Source organism: Leuciscus leuciscus, assembly GCF_965113295.1.
Source record: "Leuciscus leuciscus genome assembly, chromosome: 14".
In the NCBI taxonomy this organism is placed as follows: Eukaryota; Metazoa; Chordata; class Actinopteri; order Cypriniformes; family Leuciscidae; genus Leuciscus; species Leuciscus leuciscus.
Window position 1 is genome coordinate 12,569,737 of NC_138738.1, and position 16,785 is coordinate 12,586,521.

The 16,785-nt window shown below is 39.0% G+C and overlaps 2 protein-coding genes across 4 annotated transcripts in view; both read left to right on the forward strand.

The window, feature by feature from the left end:
• gabra5 (gamma-aminobutyric acid type A receptor subunit alpha5) overlaps window positions 1–8,351 on the forward strand; it is a 39,739-nt gene extending 31,388 nt beyond the window's left edge. For all 3 annotated transcript variants that reach the window (XM_082137269.1, XM_082137267.1, XM_082137268.1), the window contains one exon: window positions 6,109–8,351. In XM_082137269.1, coding sequence (XP_081993395.1) covers window positions 6,109–6,402 — 294 coding nt within the window. In that variant the 3' untranslated portion in view covers window positions 6,403–8,351. The remainder of the gene's footprint in view (window positions 1–6,108) is intronic.
• Window positions 8,352–11,217: 2,866 nt separating this feature from the next.
• Window positions 11,218–16,785, forward strand: part of gabrg3 (gamma-aminobutyric acid type A receptor subunit gamma3) — a 143,328-nt gene continuing 137,760 nt past the window's right edge. The window contains exons 1-2 of the mRNA XM_082137271.1: window positions 11,218–12,119; window positions 13,877–14,025. Coding sequence (XP_081993397.1) covers window positions 12,067–12,119; window positions 13,877–14,025 — 202 coding nt within the window. The 5' untranslated portion in view covers window positions 11,218–12,066. The remainder of the gene's footprint in view (window positions 12,120–13,876; window positions 14,026–16,785) is intronic.

A 16,785-nucleotide genomic window follows, 5' to 3' on the forward strand; every position in this document is an offset into this window, starting at 1 on the left:
GAGGAGTCTTTCTAAAAGCCCAAAACCACTGTTGTGGGGTCCTTCTTTAGGCAAGAGCAATAAGTGATGTAGACAAAAGACTGTTCATTATTGGCATTATAGTTTATATTTATACACACATTTGATCATAAATACAGTAAAAAACAGTAATTTTGTGAAAAATTATTACAATTTAAAATAACTTTTTATTTTCTATTTTAATACATTTTAAAATGTAATTTATTTGAATTTGAATCAGCCATTACATAGTCTTCAGTGTTACTTTTGAAGTGGAACTTCGATGCTGCACCTTGGTGTTGACGCTATAGGGAACACCCACATGTAACCACAAGCAGCAAATGCTTTAGAAAGTGCTGTGTCCTCGTTTTATGACACCTGAGGACACCCATGATCTTTGCGTTGTTTGCTTGGTAGCGGAGCATGCATGTTCAGCACACGAGGGGGCTGGATGCGTTCACTGTGACAAGCTTCGCTCATGCTTGGCCCTCTTCTCAAGGGATGAATGACAATCTAGATCCGACCATCTTATCAAGCTATAGACCTATTTCAAATGTATGTTTTATTTCAAAAGCCTTAAGTTAGAGAAGGTTGTTTTATTACAATTGTGGAGTTTTTATTAGAGTCAAATAATATTTTTAGAAAATTTTCAATCTGGGTTCAGGAAGCATCATAGTACCGAGTCTGCACTTTTAAAAGTTCAAAATGTTCACTGCTTTTTATACAGTTGACCACAAAATCCTTATCTCATGCCTTGAACAATCTGTGGGTATTAAAGGTTGTGCTCTGGACTGGTTTAAATCCTATCTTGATGATAGATCTTTCCCTGTTTGTCTCAATGGTTTTTCTTCATCCAGCTGTGCCTTGAATTTTGGAGTTTCTCAAGGCTCCATTTTGGCTCCTGTTTTGTTCTAACTATAAATGCTTCCTTTGGGGTTAATTTTTACCAAGCATGGGGTGTCAATTCATTTCTATGCTGATGACACCCACATTTATCTGCCCTTGAAGCATAATGATAAAACAGGCTTATGATCCTTAGTTGCGTGTCTGTCTGACATTAAGTCTTGGTTTTCTGTAAATTTTTTGCATCTCAATGAGAACAAAACAGAGGTGGTTTTTGAGCCTTCAGGCACCTTTGATTATGATTTGGGAGACTCTGGGCCCTATTTTAACGATCTAAGGCTACGTTCACACTGCAGGGCTTAATGCTTAATTCCGATTTTTTGAAAAAATTCGATTTTTTTGCAAGGCCGTTCACATTTCCAATTAAATGCGACCTTTTGTGATCTCCTGTGTGAACGTGAAATGACCCAGAAGTGACCCGCATGCGCAGAAGAGTACTCAACGGTCAACGACGTCACTTGTTGTTTGCGGAAGTAGCTAAACTTTAACTGTGATTCTCTCTCTCACACACACACACACACGAGCACGCGCAGCGACCGTTACACAAGAGCCAGACAGCAGCCGCTGACCTATCTAATATCAGATTCAGCACAAATAAGTTAACATAACGTATATATAATGGCCGTGGGCTTTTATTTATTTTTTTTAATTAACGGGCTCGTCGAGGTCGACCCGTTCGGCAGATTTACCTCAGCTCGACGAATATGCAGTCCGTTTTCAAACCGACGACTACTTCAACGCAGAATTATGACGTTTTTCGCGTATCAATGACGTGCGGGTCGGATACATGCGACCTGGCCGTTCAGACTGAAGTCGCATTTCAAAAGATCGGATATGTATCGGATTTGGGACCACATACCCAAGTGGCCTGGGTCGCATTTGAAAAGATCGGATCTGTGTCGTTCAGACTGTCACGAAAAGATCAGATACAGGTCGCATAGGGGCAAAAAAATCGGAATTGGGTCGTTTCAGCCTGCAGTGTGAACGTAGCCTAAGCGCATGGTCTAAAGCGCATGGCGCAAGTGAACTTAGGGCGTGTCCGAATCCACTTTTGCTAGTTTAACGACAGGAAAAACGGTCGGTGTGCCCGGTGCATTGTCTAAAAGGGTTGTCCCTATTCTCTTAATGAGAAATGGGTGTGTTTTGGGCGTAACGTGCAATAAACCAATCAGAGTCTCATCTCCCATTCCCTTTAAAAGCCAGTTGTGCTCGCGCCAATGGCGGATTCCCTATTTACATGCCGGAATTTGCAAGCGGAAAGAGAGGAGATTGATCTGCTCGTGCGCGAGGTTAAAGTGCACAAGCAGACCATCTGCTGGACAAGCCGGATTCCACCATATCTTTATGTACACAATAATAATCTTTTACATTGTAATCCTTTTATTTTTAATATTTGGCATGTTTGGGTGCTGCTCTGTGTGTGTAATAAGCAGAGTGTTAGCGTGTTGTGCACCCGCCTATAGGCTCATATTACTAATGCGCACTTTAAATAACAAAAAAAAATACTAACTGAAATAGACTGGGTCATTGACCAACAAAAACCTGGTCTAAAGTCAATGGCACAGTATATTTCAGTTGCCTCAAAATAGCAACGCGCCAATAATGCGCCTGGACACAACTCATTTTAAGACCAGCACGCATGCTATTTAAACAACGCAGGCGCAGTGGCGCAGGACGTGAAAATGATAACTGCGTCAGGCTGAAACTAGCAAAAAACACTTGCATCGCACCTGGCGCCGCATTGCGCCGTGTGTATGATAGGGCCCAATGACTGTTCTGCAGGCATATCTGCTGAGAAATTTGGATATGGGGACTGTCTCCTGAAGCAGTCATTGAGCTGCACTACACCACAGACTTGGCTCTCCGTGCCACCAAACAAACAGCAGCTGCTATCATTTCGGTTTCATTTCGCCTTCCAGTGACTCCAATTCTCCTGGCCCGTCTTCAGACAGCTGGAGGCACAGGGAGAGCTGGAGGCTTAGGGAGACAATTGATAAAAAGTGGTCGGAAAGAATAAGTGAAGGAGAAGGGCGCTGGGGCACAAGAGGTTAAACGCTTACATCAGGCTCTGAAGCTGGACTGATGATGTCGTAAGTGATGTGTGTTGCAATAATTACGACCTGTCATCTGATTGGTCCAGTGGAATACTTGATGTTAAGCACTGTTGAGGGTAACGGTTAAGAAGGATGGTTACAGTGAGATGATGCACCTCTTCTTGTTCCAGTTGCCTTTTTTAACTGGAGTAGAGTTTGTGTTTTGTTAGAGTAAAAAACAATTCTACACTCTTAAACTTCTTCAGTGCTTCTAGAGGGTGAATTTACAAAGGGATTGAATAGTTTTCTTTTTTTTAAGAAAACAAAGCAGAACTGCTCTCTCTGTCGCGCTGAGTAGTAAAAAGAAAGGTATGCATGCTGGCACATTCATGCATTCGGCGAGGTGTCGGAAAGCAGTCACATGTCTGAGGACATCCAGTTCTTTTCACCTGCTCCCTCTAGACAGGTGCCACCTTAGGGTTGATGCAGGGTGAATGGAGTTATATGGGTAGAGCATCCCTCTACTTCGTTTACCTCCCTCCCCAACTGTTGTTGGGTCTTGAAGTAGGGATATTGCTCCCCTTTGGTTTTTTTTTTTTTTATGCCTCTTTAGTATGATCCGTGTTGAGAATGCAGACAAGTAGAAGTAGGGGTCACCCCTCCTTTTTATCTGTCGCATAATATAGATTAATATAGAAAGAAGAAGAAGAAGAAGAAGAGAATCGCTAGCTATAACGGATTTTGTGAGAAGTTCCTACTGAAGTCATACCCTATGAGCTGCTCTCCCCCATGGATATATAGGTTTTTAAGTAGGGTGTAAGCTCCCCTGCAGCTGCCTTGGCATATAGAGCTTGGCGAATGAGAGGTAATGGGCAAACTACTTCTCTTTTTTGCCTCCCATTGTAAATAACGATAAAGACGAATGCTCCTCCTTGGTTCGGTGTCAGTGATGAAGGTTGTAGCTTGGGCATAATGGAGTTCGGCTACATTTAACAAAAACAAGTAGTTCCGCTACTTGACTATGTTGGAGCCCAAAGGACTGAGGTTTTTGGCACCCTGCATGCTCCCTTTGGTAGGCTGCTCCCTAAGAGCCTCTCAGGCAGAATTGCTAAGGTGATAGCGAGGCATACTTCAACACAGCCGAGGCTATGTTGTTTATCTCCCCTTATAGCTCTGCTCTTTGGGCTTTGGGCTGAGGCCTTGTGCTGCAAGGGAGGGAGGAAGATTGTACTAGCCGGGACCTCTCTTGCTATGGAGCATAGGAGCTTGGGGATTTTTTCCCTAGCACCCAGGGATATTGGCTTAGGGAGTAGCTCCACTTTATAGCTTTTTGCAAGTCACATAGGATGCACCGTTGGGGATGACGCACTCTTGACTCCGGCTGAGTTCCGTAGAGTCATTTAATGCTATGGCCACTGTGTTTGTGCATATTCACAGCTTAGTGAAGCAGGCACGCCTTCAGCATAGCATAGTGGTTATTGATTCCCCATATTGTCAACACCAAGACACAGTGTTGAAATTCCACTTCGAAAGGGAACATCTCAGGTAGCATATGCAACCAATTTCCCTGAGTAGGAGGACCGAGACACTGTGTCTCATTGCCATGCCTCACTGGTTTGCCTGCACTTCTCCTTCAGACAAAAGAGTTGATGATGTGTAATACAGGCGACCTTTTATACTGACAGGCTTTCCAATGAATATTGAAGTGTCACCGGTCACACATTCCCCATAGCGCCAACACTAAGAGGCAGCGTCTTGTTCCCCTTCTCAGGGACCCTGGTTGCATACACATCCTGAGACGATCCCTCAGAAATAATTCTAATTAGCTGATTTGATGCTTAAGATTTTATTATTATCAATATTGAAAACAGCTGTGCTGCTTAATATTTTTGTGTAAAGCGTTATATATTTTTCAGCATTCTTTGATGAATAAAAAGTTCAAAAGAACAGCATTTATTTGAAATATAAAAATACTGTTTTTTTTGTTTTTTTTTTAATTTAGTCGTTACCATCACTTTTGATCAATTTAATCTATCCTTGCTGAATAAACAGAATTTAAATGTACAGTAAACGTTTTTTCAAAAACGCTGTTGGAAAGTTGGTCTGACCGAGCACCACAATAAACGTATAGCCAATCAGCATTAGGGGGCATATGATGGTGGACGAGAGAGAGTGAGCAAGAAGGAGATTTGAAGAAATACTGTTGAAAGAGAGATCTGCTATTATAAATAGACATCCACTCTTGCAATGCGTGTGTAATGGAGGCCAGCTAGTGACACCAGAATAGAGAAGCCTGTGTTTAATGTCCTTGTTAGCGCTCCGGTCTCGCATGCCGGCAATAGGGGTTCGAGACCAGCTTGGAGCAAGGCAGTTATGTGCGGGCTGTTAAGTGTTCATGAATTTTGGAGGCGGAGCGATGAAGAGAGGGGTGGGTTTGTTTAACGAAGTTCTTTAACGAACTCGACATAAATTTTGGTCTGTTCTTTAGCTTTCGTATGGCTTCAGAAGACTTGTAGTACATCACATTTGGCTTGATTGGACAATTTTAATGGTGCTTTTGCATATCTTTTAAGCTTTAAAGCTCTATTCCTTTAAGCCAAGATAGTAAAGTAAATGGGCTTTCTATAAGCAACTCAATGCTTTTGTTCATTGGCATGGTGACAGATTACCTCTACCCACCTGAAAGTACTGGAAGTACTGGATATATGCGGTACAGCAGGAGTTTTAGAGCTGTAACCACGTCCTCTCTTCAATCTAAAGTAATTATAGTATGTAATGTCTCAGAAAGTCTCACTGATTGAGAACAGAAGATTACTGTGATAAACTAAATGGCATTTTACTTTAAAAACTGCCTCAAAGTCATTTGCACATACTCTTGAGTAAATCAAGTTCAATCTACTGTCTGAACCACAGTCTCGACTGCTCCATTATTATACTGTTGCTTTATTAATTAATTTCTTCTGCTGGCCCTGCGGAAGCCATTGTTTAATGTTCTGAGTCAGATCTCTGTTAACCCTGACTGTATTTCACCTTTAATTAGAAGTGTACGACCTTCAAACTGGTTCATTATCTGGGCTTTCTCCAAACTAGTTAGCAGCTTCATTCTTACACTGACAATCTCGTTTGAAATCTCTTGACTCTAAAAATATCTTCTCCTCACCTTTCTCAACCACAGAAAAAAGACCCACTGGCACTCTCCAAAAAGCCGAACAATGCCTGTTCATCTGGAGTTAACTTCACCCCCAACATCACAAAGGATGCGGCTATCTCCACCATCTCCAACAGCACCACTGTTCAGTTGAAGAGCGCTGAGACCAAGCCCGCAATGGACCCCAAAAAGACCTACAACAGCGTCAGCAAAATTGACAAGATGTCCCGGATAGTGTTCCCGGTCCTCTTTGGGACTTTTAACTTGGTCTACTGGGCCACATACCTCAACAGGGAACCGGTGATTAAAGGTGCCGTTTAACCCACACAAAATACCCGACGCCACCGCAACATTCCCTTCACAGCCTCTTTTTCTTCTCCACTTCAGTATTCAGCAACATGCTATCCTCGCTGAAAATGATGACGAGCACTCATTTACTGCACCTCTCACTTCGCTAACCTATAAGAGGAGTGCTCTCCTTGCATTTCTTTCCTGACATCATAAATTGCATGGGAATATAATTGCCATATTTGCCTTGACTTCTTGTTTTATATTTCCCTGGTTTCCACTTCCATCGTAATTGCATTCATCTTACAATGAAATGAGTGCCATACAAGCTACCATTTCATTCATGAAAAGTTTCCAAAGGACCTGAACAAAAATTTATGCATTTGGCATCAACATTTATCACAGACTAAAAAATGATTTATGAAAAGAAGTACAGCAAGGCCAAATGCTATGCAAAAACCGTTTTCTACTATGTTGTAATGGGTAATTGCTTATAATGAAACCCTTGCTTTGTATTAATGGACTTGAGGCTTCTCTACTTAATGTTTAATAGCTTTAGCATCAGTGGTGTAAGGCAGGCAGATGCTATGCTATGTTTTTAGACATGCTAAAAATGTTGCCTTCAGAGGGATTACTTCATACGATTACTCGGGAATGTCCCGCAATCACTGATTTCACTTTCATTTGTCATTTTTTCTAAGCTTTTTTGAAGTAGCTCAATAGAATTGTGCACCTTAGGCAGCTTTTCACACTTAAGACCAAGATATTCTGCTAGGTGAACAAGGTCGGGTTGCAGCTAAGACTTTCGAATCATTTGTACATAGCTTGTTTTTGCTTTGCTTTTAATGTACTGTAGATGCGGCTTAACATTAGTGAGGAAGAGCTGAAAATGGTTCTGCTATGCTACTCCAATGTGCAGCCAAAGCGACATGAATGGAAGCTAGCTTGCTGATGGTGAAAATGCAGATTGTGTTGTGAAATACTGTAGGCTTTGACAGAATATGCCATTTCTTTACAGTTAATAGTTTTTAACTTGGCTTTTCGTGCTGTTTAGGTGGCAGCCATTTTCATACTTTTCTCTGTGTTGTAAATTGGTCAGTGGGTTTTGAGGTTGGAACGAGTCAGCAAAAGCCTTAAATGTTGACACCTAGCGATATTTTTTTTGCATTACCAAGACTAATGTGAAATGATCAGGTAAAAAGTTCTGAAAATGAAATAAAAGAAATATTGATAACACTTTATTTGACAGTGTCCTTGTTACATAGGTTACATGTACTTACCATAGTAATAAGAGTAAGTTATGCATAATTACATGCAATTAACCCTCAACCAAATCCTAATCCTACCCTAACCCTATAGTTAGTACATGTTGTTAATTATTATTACTCAGTACTTAAATATATAATGACACTGTAACAATGACACCTTAAAATAAAGTGTAACCGAAATATTTACATAGACTAATTTTTTTCAGATTCTCAAAATGTGAAGACAGGAAAAAAGACAGAAAGAAGGTCAGACATACAGTAGAAAGGTGGAACCTGCTGTTGTCAAGCATGTTAAAATGGAAATGTCACACCATAATGCCATTTCTGGCCTTCAACTGAAACGCATGGCTACTTACTTGGGGAATTACATGGAGGAAAGAACAATGACCTTGTTACTGCGAAAATGTGACTCGGGAAGATTTGGTTTTTATCCTGTAATCATTCTATTCTGAACTTGTTACATGGAAGTGAGACGGCACAAATAACTAAGTGACCCAATGGATGATGTGTAGCTCATTAAGAGGCCAACTACAAGAGCCATTAAGCTCCTCTCTTCTGTATGCCACTCAGGCCTATAAGAGAATGAATCATGAAAAGTGTTCAAGTGAGTCATTAATGTGCCCTTTTACAACAATGGATGTTTCCAGAAATGTACAGCTGTTCCTCAAAGCATACATGTCTGAAGCAATAAATTCTGCCTGATATGTTTCTTGACCAAGTTCTGTGATTACTTCTGTTCAAAGACATTTCTTATGCAATCTTTAGAATTAACCTGACCTAGAATGTTTGTGTCCTCACGCGGAAATTTTCCCACATTGATGAGCTCAGTTAAAGGAACGAAGATCAACAAGGACTTTATTTACATCAAAAATAGTATGCTGCTCGTTTGCGCTGGACCATGTGCCATGATATTGTAGGGGTTTTATGTTTATTGGGTTCATGGCTGCTATTCACAGGATCATGGCAATAAGACTGTGCACATCAAGCTTAGCATGATGTTTTCCTAATGGAACAGTTGCTGCAGAAGCCACTGTAACTGGAAGAAGGATTCTTCCTGGGATTACTCCTGGGATTATACAAAAAACAAAACAAAACAAAAACACACACACGCGTGCGCACACACACACTGGTATTCCTATCATTATGGGGACATTCCATAAGCGTAAATGATTTTATACTTATACTGTATAACTGTATATTATACCCCCCTACACTAACCCTACCCCTAAACCTATCAATCACAGAAAACTTTCTGCATATTTAGATTTTCAAAAAAACATCATTATATGTATGATTTATAAGCTTGTTTCCTCATGGGGGCCTTAAAAATGTCCCTGAAAGGTAAAACATTACTGGTATTACTATACTTGTGGAGACATTTGGTCCCCATAATGTATGGATTACACACACACACACACACACACAGAGAGACACACACACTTACTCTCAGACAAGCATGCACACATCAAGACCAGAGTTCCTGGAGCAGGGAGGATGTGGAATCCTTCCTCTGGTCCTGTGTGCCGGCAACATCTGGCCCACATCTGTTTGAGAAGGATTTAGCTTCACTTAAGTTGCTTTTTCCAACCAGTGCTCCTATACATAGTACCAAATTAAACTAGCACCAGTGCAACCAAGTGACTGCATTTTTGCATTGCGAGTGCTATATATACTAGCATGTTGCTGGACACTGGCAGCTGTGCTCAGTGTGTGATGTCCAAAGAATATACAAGAAGAAGTATAAATATATATAGAAGAAACATATAGAAGTACAAAGAATATACAAATTAAATTTGTGTATTCTATGCATTTACATTTTTGTCACCATTCTTAAGTAAGCTTTATGAATGTTAAACTATGCTGTTACTTTGTTTCAGAGTTACACTGACGTTCATTTGATATGTCACAGTCTTGTTGGGGGCTCACAGAAAGACTTTACTTCATTTTATTACATGTAAGGCAAGTGTAAGCCACTCCAATATACTGAATTCATCCCTCACACAATAATGCACAGCATGCCAATGGACTTTAAACCTTTAATCCCCTGAGTGGTGGAGTGAGAGCTTGGATTCCTATTCCTGATGCTGGACCGGAATTCCGCTAGTGTAGAGTTTAGAAGCTGTCACTAAGATATGTCATTACAGATTTATGTTTGTATCGTGGATAGATACCCAGTTGCTTTCATTTTATTAGTGAGAAAAAAAAAACAAAAAAAAAAAACATAGATTGCATATCCTAAAGCTGAAAATGCTTTTTCTTATTAAAAAGGGTTTGGTTATGTCACTATTCTGATTGAATCTATTGTGCAGAGATGACAGCTGAAAACCATTTAAAGTGGTAGTGGCATAATTGTTAACATGGAATACATTTGAAAGTGACAGATAACATATTGACCATCCACAATTGAAGCATAGCGATGTCACAACTGGCAATGATTTAAAAGCATAGTATTCAAAACAGTTGTGCACTGTAATATTTGCATCATTATTGTCATAATGTATTTGTTTCCATCCATTTCACTATCAATGTTTTTTTTTTCTAATTGATTTGAATCATTTTTCTTTTACAGGCTTTTGTTGTGCATTTGTTTCCTTAAATTCAAAGTGGTCTAAAAAGTGCACGTTTGTTTTCACTAGAAGGTTTGGCACTACTTTGATTGTACATCAATAATTACGTTTTCAATTCTAGTGAGTTTCCTTGTGGTTAGCTGCACTCCTTTTTTGTTCTCCCACTTTGGTTTGGTTTAGTAGTAGCCTATGTGTGGTTTAACTGTGTGCTGCACTTCCAATCTGCATTACTGTAATCAGCCACAAGAGGATAGTCTATCATGCATTTGAACAGGCCGAGTTCATGCTCTCACTAACCCAAAAAGGGAGACACGACACTGTCATAAGAACTTGAAAGCAAAGCGAATTAGCTCGATGTGTTATTAAAGCTGAAGTGTAAAGTGTAATTTCTTATATGTTAAATACTTTATCCTATATTTAGAGACAATTATAAGTAAGGCATTTTAGGCTGATGTTTATACTATCTTGCTTTGTGGTGCTACCAAACATTAGATCCCGACAAGCATGTCGTAGACTCGACCAATGGCGTGTGTTTGGGGCGGGACGATCTGTTTGCTGACCAATGGCAGACGGAGGGGGAGTGCGCGAGGAAACCTGTTTGAAACAATCGCCTTTTTTTTTTTTTTTTTTTTTTTTTTGACCCAACTGGAGCAAAAACACTTCAGCTTTAATGAAACTCGTCATTTATTTATTAGTATTTGATTAAATGTCACAAAAGACTTCTAAATAATCAAAAGTTGAATCGCCTTTGGCGTTTTTTAAGTGTAGGCTACCACTTATAGCCTACTGAACTTTCTAGAAAGAAGTCAGGAAAAATCTCACAACACGCAGAGCAAAGCCAGAGAGAAATGGCTTGTTTTTTTTCCAAAGTGCGTGGGCGACTGGGAGCTGCCTGTGGTGATAAATGTCGGCGCTGTCTCTCAAATATTATACTGCATATGTGCACCTGCTCATACAGACAACAATGCGAGGACAAAGTATGGATAGACATTTCTCCAGCCTTAAAGGTTAAATTAGCAGCAGTAGTTATGTATATCCGAGTCAGATAGTAAAAGAAAGAAAGAAAGAACGACGAATGACATTTCACTTGCAATATTATGGCAGAGTACAGAAAACTGCATTTGTATTTATATTTATGCCAGAAACATCAGAATGTATACAGTGCGATGCAATGAATAATACGCTGTAATAATTAATTCGACTCTAAATTGGATGATGACATTTTCTACACCCTCAATCTTGCTCTATTATCGGTTTAATCGCACTGCGATCAATGCACGTGCAAAGTAATTGCAGCAATTATGCGCCAATTTTCTTTTCGAACACACAGTCCGCGCGGTAATCATTTACCTAGCTGATACTGTAAACAGCCGCTTCTGAATGTATCTCCTCGAAGCATTCTGACGCTGAAAATATCAGATGTACCCGAAGATGATCTCAAGTTCCGCTGAAGCGTCTGGGAAAGCAGACTTTTTTTTTTTTTTAATGACGTAATTTGGAGAAACTAACGGATGCGTTAGAGGTTTGAAGGTGTCCACTTTGTAAGTTTGCGCTCTGTCTCTGTGTGAACGTCAGTATGTGTATCTGGTGGTGCAATCTAAGGCAGCGCAACTTCAAGGAGCAGGAGGGGCTCTCCTATTATTTGATCTCGCTAATTGCCAATGCAAGTGAACTTTAAGCACCGGACACTAAGCCGAGGAGGTCTTAACGTTCCCGTTGGACTATAACCTAGACTGCTCGCCACTGTTTTAACTGAAGCTGGAAGAAAAGGGCTGCAGCTCTGTCACTATTTTTTTTTTTCTTCTTAGAAGAGTCTCTGTGCAGTGTGCCACATTCAACACGGAGTCAATCTCACCTAAAACATGTCCACCAAATTGTTCCTCTACTTCTTACTTCTGTCAGTGTTTCGTGCATGGTAAGTGACGTTCTACCCTCTTTGTCTTGACATGGATTAATTGTTCATAAGGGTAATTCTGTTTATCCGTAGCAGATTTCTTCTGCATAGTCTAGCCTGATGCCACATAATATCACCAATCTGGCGATGAAGATGTGATGCACGCACTGAGCACCTAAGTTTAACAATAAGTCTTTTGATTTGTGCTTTTTAAGAAGTTTAAAATACTTTATTTATTTCAATCTTTGCATAATTTTTTTTATTTATTTATTTATTTATTTATTTATTTTAGCTCTTTTGTAAGACTTTACTGTCATGTATTTAAACAGCATCTCTTTGGTTGTAATCTGTTAGACTGGTCTTTGCCTGGGTTTCCTGATAACATAGAAAATGATGCTTTTAAAATAATTTTAGCTACCGTCGTAGCCTACGTTATGTTACGGTAGAGATAACGCATGCGTTCTTCGTTACCGGAGCTGTCAGTTCCAAAGGTGCTGAACTAAGTATGTCCAAAAGTTTGTATTCCTATCCAGAAAATAGCGTGAAAATGGAAAACGTGGAAATTGCATGCTATTTTGTCGAGGTTCTGAAAGTTGTTAAAAAGTTCTGAAATGAATTATAAAAATTACAATGGCTTTGGTAGGAATTGGCTCAACTTGTGATGAATAATTTGCACGAGATGTGAATCGTGCATCTTGTGTCTATGTGACTATGTCTCTGTTATATAGACTACCAAAGGCTACTGGAGCAGAGTTGAAGCTGCCCTTGAAGGAGATATAGCCTATATATATATATATATATATAAAAATGTGTGTGTGTGTGTGTGTGTGTGTGTGTGTGTGTATAGGCTATATGTGTATAGAGGTTAAACGATATTGTTTTTCTTTGATCAGTTTTCCTATTATTTTAATGTTTAAGTGTCAGATAACTGATATTTAGAACTGATGTTTAATTTTGTTTCTAAATCTTAAAAATGTTCTCTTTCTATCTTTTTGTTTACTAATGCTAACTAAATAAACATGTATCATGATTTTTTTTATGATAATAATAATTAAGCCAATTATTTGTCTATCTCTATGAATTTGTTTTATTTATTTAAACTTGGTTTTTCTTGGGGAATATCTTAACCATAATGACGAATATATTGCCTCTCTATTGCAATTAGTTACTTAAACTTATCAAAATAGGCCTTCAGAAAGTTGGCATATAAATGTAGGTATCTGAGGTTGTTATTTTCAGATATAGTGTACAGTGGTTTGCAATGATCAAAATACATTAATTTAATTAGCCCTCTGGTCTCTGATAAAATGCTGAAAATAGAGAAATATCCATTTTAAGTGGCATGTAATGGACATGTGTGATTAGAGGCTGTAGTTAATTTATGAAAGTTTTTACATGCTATTTGGATAATGATGATTTTGGGAAACTACTTACTCTGCGTGTGACTAAAGGTCTACTGAGTGCTTTGGGAAACCCAGCCTTTAACTGTCATTTAGTGCAACTGTGAAACGTTTTCTACTTCCATATTGTTTTTTGTTTTTTTTTGACTTATTGCTAACCAGTCCTCTGTGCTCTCAAAAAAAATTAAAGATTTATCTGAAAAGGGGACTAATGAACTTCTGTTGTTCCACATTGCTGTAACTGTTAAATTCTGACAGATATACTTTTAGTTAAAACCAATTGCAAATGTTGTCTTTAAAACAATTGATTATTAAATTGAAACACAGAGAATTACCCTAATGGTGACGTGTGAAATGCATTTTCTTTTATTTCTTTAGTTTTCAAACAGCCGCTTCTGAGGATGATGAGTATGATGACGTTACTGTGAATCAAATGTTGGCCCCCAAAACCCACGAGACAGACGCAACGCAAATACTAAACAACTTACTAAAGGAGTATGACAAAAAACTACGGCCGGATATTGGAGGTGAGTGGATTTGTAGATTTGAGCATTGAGAAGACTGTGTTGCTACGTTGAGCTGTCCATGGTACTGAAATCAGTTCAGCTTTACAGCATTCAGCCTTACCCATCTTGAGGCTCTATTTACAGGCATAACATGCAAACACATGTATGTCATATATAAATTGAATTTACTTTAAAGTCCAACTGATGTGTTTACCACAACAATTCATACATTTGCAAACTGGCGAAGTGCGTTAGCTTTATACTGAAGAGTATAAAGTAGAGAATCGCTCGCACTCGCAAATTACACTAAGCAACACAATTTTCCTTTTACTAGTAAGAATAAAAATGTCAAATGTATTCACTGTTTGAGAGACATTGAGAGTGAGCAAAAGCTAGACTGCTGGTTTATTGTTTTACATTAAGTAATTGAATTCCTGCAGCAGTGGAATGTTTTCCTGTGATTTTACTACTTATTTATACAGGCATTTCATGTTTTTTTCCCTACCTTTTTCCTTTTTTAACCATACAGCACTCTTAATAACCTCATGTAGTGCTCTTCAATCCACTTTTGCATGTAATCTCAAAGATTTGCTTGTTTTCATGTGTTTCGAGAGTTATATTAGCTTACGGAGTGCTTCCATGAGAGCAGGATTCATGGTTCCGGCGGGAAACTTCAGGCTTTCCATCAGAATAACATGAAATTGTCATTTCACTCAGACTAACAACATATCTCAGGGTTGAGATTGATGCTATTTTCTAGTAAATGCAACTAAATAGAGTGCCATGAGAGGAAATCACAATCTGCAATTCAAGCAGCGCATTCTGTACTCGATCTGAGATGTCACCACACAACATCACAACCGCTCTTGACACATCTGTCAGGTCTGTTATTGGTTTTGTGGCATCGTTGTGATATATTGCATCCTATTGGATTCGAAGCATTTTTAGAAAGCCTATCCCTGCAAAAACCTTACCGTTTCTACGTTTTTTGTTTCCCTTCAATGAGAAGAACAACCTCCCATGTTTGATGGATGACAGTCTCCAAATTATATTTCTTATACTACCATCTGATTTTAAAGAGGAAGACTATGTTTATGTGCTCTCTTACACACACACACCACACCTACAACAACCCACACAAATCAAGCATATTGCCTCAGAGCCACCTTGCCGTGAAATAGCTTTTGTTTTTCCCTTTTGTAGCTCGCCTTTCTGGAGAGAACTGTACTGCTATATAACAATCAAGGATGCCACTGAATGGCTGTGATACTATGTATGAAGACAGCTACATGAGACACTGTTAAGGAAGTAGAAAGATTCCAGTTGAAGTCCGTAGAAATTGAGAAGCTTAGATGGTGGGCACGTCTCAGATCTGCCAACTCAAGTGCAGAGTGGGTCAATGAAAGAGGCTCTAATACACTTTCAACAACTGTTGAGACCTTCTGTTTCAACACACACACACACACACACACACACACACACACACACACACACACACACACACACACACACAAATATATGTTTATATACCAGTGTTTCAGTATTAAGATAGCGTGTTATGCTGTCCAGCTTCATGTTTATTGATTCAGCGGGTTTGCAAATTAGAATTACTGCAAATAGCATAGCATTATAGATAATTTATGAAGTCTTAAAAACAAACAACTCCTCAGGAACTTCTGGTATAACATCAGCACTAGTTAAACTTTTCCTGATTCTTTTTGGAAACAGATTAGCATGAAAATGATCTTCTTTGTAGAATCGTCCTTTTATTTGTACATAAATCCCTAGATTGTTCAGTAAACCCGCCTCAGTGAGATGATACTTATTGATTGTGTTTTCTCTATGGAAAAAACATGGAGATGATTGCAGAAACTCATAGAACTTAAATTCAGTTTGTTTTCCCCTTTGTCCTCTATAAAATGGTAAAAAAATTACAGATGCTGCATATTCCTTGAGTTTTATTTGTCAAACGTGCACTAACATTGTATTGTGAAATACGCTAACAATGAAAGATTACAGAACAAAGACTCTAATCAGAGCTCTTCTGGAACATTACAGACTCTTTTACTGTTTATCTACATATTGTCTGAAATCCCCTTGTACTGAAAACCGGTGTATTGTACATTGTTATTGTCATAATAATCCATTTGACTGTGCTTGTACAAAGCACTCTCAGGTTATTTTTCTATTCTATTCTTATTATGCCTGTTACGATAAGAGGAGCTTCTGTAAACACTTGCCACTGCCAATTTCCTGATTCTCCATGATGTTGTCCTCAAACTCGTCTACATGATTTTATTTGATTATGGGACCAGTACATTATCCCAAATGCCTGTGATTAATAGTACATTAACGTCACTGTTAAACATGGCAGTGTTTTATGGAGCTTGTTAACGAATGGTATAGTCCATCTGTGGAAGTGAATTAGCTGGAAGTGTGCAAGTTGGGTCCAAAGAACCTGTTGCTTCGAGCTTGTTTTTCGCTTTGTTTTCTTAATAGGGTCCATTTTGCTAGTGAATTGACCAGTGGTTTACGACTTCTGGGTGTTATAGCATCAGATGGTACTTTCCCCTCTTTCGCATTCATTTGTTGTGTTTTGCTTCTTTTGTTGGCCAATGTTCAAGGTGCCATCTGTGCTAAGCTCAATCAGCTATTTACAAGGTTGTCTTTTAAAAGGGTCACATGGCTACTGCTCTTAGTGTACTGCTTTCTAAAAGCATGAAAACGACTGGTGCATTAAAGCTAATATGCCGTGCAATTAGAGTGAGGGGCAGATGCTTT